Genomic DNA, 3,092 nt, shown 5'->3' on the forward strand with positions numbered 1-3,092 from the left:
AAGTATGAACAAATATACAGATAATTAAAATGTTACTGACAACTGACCAGAAACCCAAAAATGTGCAGTGTGGCATACTGAAGGGGACAGTAAGGGGCCCCTGCTTATGAAGAGTGATGTTGTGTAAGCCCACAGAGACCTGAATCAGCCTGGATTTATGGTTTCCCTTCGCTGTAATCAATTGCCCTTTTAATGGAAAATAATAAATGTGTGTCAGCTGATCAATAAAGGGAGGGAAGGAACGGATGAGTGACACCCTGGGAGAGCTACTAATTGACCAGAAGTGCTAGAGACAGACCGGCATCTGTGACTGTGCCGTCCAGTCCTTCAGTAGGAGCTTCAATGGCTGGGACAAGCAGTGCAGATGAACGGCTGATCCTGTCTGAGCAACTAACAATTACCTCATGCTTGAGAATCAAGAGTTTATATTTTAATGTAACCAATATTATGTATCTGCTAACCTACTGTATATCAGTAGTACCATTTCAACTCACGCGCCTGGAAAAAAAAAACATGTGTTACTATACTGAGTCTTTGCATATCTATCCAAATGCATGTTTGTGATTCAGCCAATGATACCTTTAAGCCGTGTGTCTCCACCGAAAGCTCCACAACCCCAGTTGCCTGTGGCTACCGCAGAGAGGTGCTTGCTGTTGGCTTTGTTTCGGAAGAATCCGCAATATGCCTAAGACAAATGCACAGGAAGTAGGAGGAAGGGAAGGCGAGGAAGAAAACAAGGAGACACAAGAGAAACCTTTTCAATATTTTTTATCTCTTTGCACAATATAGATTTAGAATATATAGAAAATATATGACGTCTCAACAGATTACATTTTTGTGGGTTTCATGCAAGCTAAACATCAAAAAGTAATCATTTTTTGTCTAACTTCTCAACAGAACAAAAACTGTAGTAAATGACAGTACCACTACTACAGATAGGCGTTGTGTACTATTAGTTTCGGCCAGATAAGCTTGGTAGCTCTGAGCTCAATTCAGCGGTGTTACAATTCATTAAGCCTTTAATTAACATCTTTGTAGTTGGTAAGTTTACCACCATGAGCTTTTAGTCAAAAACATCATAATGTCCAGCTTCATCCTATTTATTACTTAAGGTACCAAGAGTTGACACTGTAATTTATAGCTTTCTTGTGTCCTTTCACAAAGACACATCGGTTTGAGGAATGTGTAATATTGTATGTAAGCCAACCATCTTTTTATAAAGTTCTGTGCAAACAGAGACAAGGACATCTCTCTCTCACCTTGTTTAGTTCTCTGGTTATCTTTTCAGGGAGAAACTGCTCTAGGAAGTGCCTGAATTTGAGAGCATCAATGGCCACAATCTCCGTACAGCGTCTCTGCCAATCATCCCTGGGAATGAAAGAAAAGCAATGAGAGATGGGATTGACAATGACTTAGAAACATTTTCCTATCATTAATCAAACTTTTTGAGTAAAATATACCTGGCAGTCTCGTCCTTGTGGCTGGTCTTCCATTTGTAACTCTCAGCATAGCCAGTGTATTTACTGTACTGTTCAGTGCCTGCAAAAAAAATGGACATTACTCAGTATTCAGCAGCCAGAACACACAGTTGGTCTAAATCAGTTTCTGTGCCTTATTTCTTAAATCACATTTAGTGCTTTTTATGCTCCCCATGTGAGTACACAGTATCAGCGTGTATTGGATTGTCATAAATAAAGGCCAGTGACTTAATAAGTAATCCGCTTTGGGCTTTGAAATGAAAAGCTTTCAGCCATAATAGGAAGAATTGGTTACAACAGAAGAAGCTACCCTTGGCCATATTTGCAAAATGCTTGCAAAACATGAAACACCATTGAATCCTTCATTACCACACAGGCTAACACGACGCTGATGGAAGATTTGTGTGTGTACTGGTATGTGCTCGTGGGTTAGAGCTCGAAAGATTTCATCAGTCGTCATTACAAATACAGCTGCACACAATTCTGAAAGTGATGCCTATTAAAGGCTCCATACATTATGCATTAGGTATGAGGAAGTTTTACTGCACTTCAATGAAGAGCAGGTGTTAAACACGTGATTAGCAAAGCCTTTTAGGATCTACTGTATGTACTGGCAGAGTTACGTATGCTATTAGAAGAATATATCTAAAGAATATATAAAGTATTTTAAAACCAATGCTGTCATTCTCTAAAAGTATCTCTTCAAAGAGCAGTAATTAAACGCTGCTTTTACTTTCTCATAATTGACTTCATTTAATTTCAAGCATGTACCATCTGCCAATACTTGAAGTCTAAGCAGGAATGATGATTTTTTTGCCTTTCTATGACAAAGAATGATTCAAGCTAATGGCCTGCACTGGAGCCAAAACATAACCAAAAATGACATTTCTATGTAAAGTTTTGGATGAGTGAACAAAAACAAAATTTATTTTAAACATCTTGCACCACTGAAAACCCGTATCACTTTCTCCATCAACAGAGCTGCCCTTCTCATCCTTCATCTTGATACTATTTACCATGGCAACTGTCAATGAGAGCCTCATGGAATACAGGCTTCCATCACTAGATTACATCGTGACCATCTACCTTCCGATCTGAAAACGTCTATGGACAAACTGATGTGACGCATAAGTTCCAAATGCACTGGATGACCCATGTTAAGACACCTAAGAAATATCATTAACTTGACAGAAGAAAAAAAACTAAGGCAGACAAAGAGAAACAGATATAAAAGAGTCTAGAATCAGAGACAAGACTTTAAGCGCAATCACTGAATGCGTGCAAGGAATAATCTATAAGGTTTAAATAAATCTATGGCATAACTGGCCCATTCCATTAGTGGAGCAACGACCTTAGTTGGGCAATAAATTCCTTTCTGTCCTAATGTAATAACGTTAAGTGGAGAGGAGGAGGAGGGAAAGAGGGCGGGAGACTGAGGGGGGGACAATGGCTAACCACTGAAGGTGACTTGGAAGGGATGGGAGTTACAAAGAAGACAACATGGCGCCATACGAAAGAGACAATGCTTGGCTTGTTGACAGGAGGGTACTGAACAAGACAGAAGTCGATTTTAACAGTGGCTGAATGGAACTGATTTTGTGTGTGTGTGTGTGT

General features: G+C 39.5%; 1 protein-coding gene across 2 annotated transcripts in view; it reads right to left on the bottom strand.

The window, feature by feature from the left end:
• Positions 1 to 3,092, bottom strand: part of parga (poly (ADP-ribose) glycohydrolase a) — a 25,684-nt gene that overhangs the window by 2,741 nt on the left and 19,851 nt on the right. For both annotated transcript variants that reach the window (XM_032541385.1, XM_032541386.1), the window contains exons 14-16: positions 1,461 to 1,539; positions 1,260 to 1,368; positions 580 to 685 (exon numbers count right to left, since the gene is read on the bottom strand). In XM_032541385.1, coding sequence (XP_032397276.1) covers positions 580 to 685; positions 1,260 to 1,368; positions 1,461 to 1,539 — 294 coding nt within the window. The remainder of the gene's footprint in view (positions 1 to 579; positions 686 to 1,259; positions 1,369 to 1,460; positions 1,540 to 3,092) is intronic.

The sequence above is a fragment of the Etheostoma spectabile genome, chromosome 17 (genome assembly GCF_008692095.1).
Source record: "Etheostoma spectabile isolate EspeVRDwgs_2016 chromosome 17, UIUC_Espe_1.0, whole genome shotgun sequence".
Taxonomy (NCBI): Eukaryota; Metazoa; Chordata; class Actinopteri; order Perciformes; family Percidae; genus Etheostoma; species Etheostoma spectabile.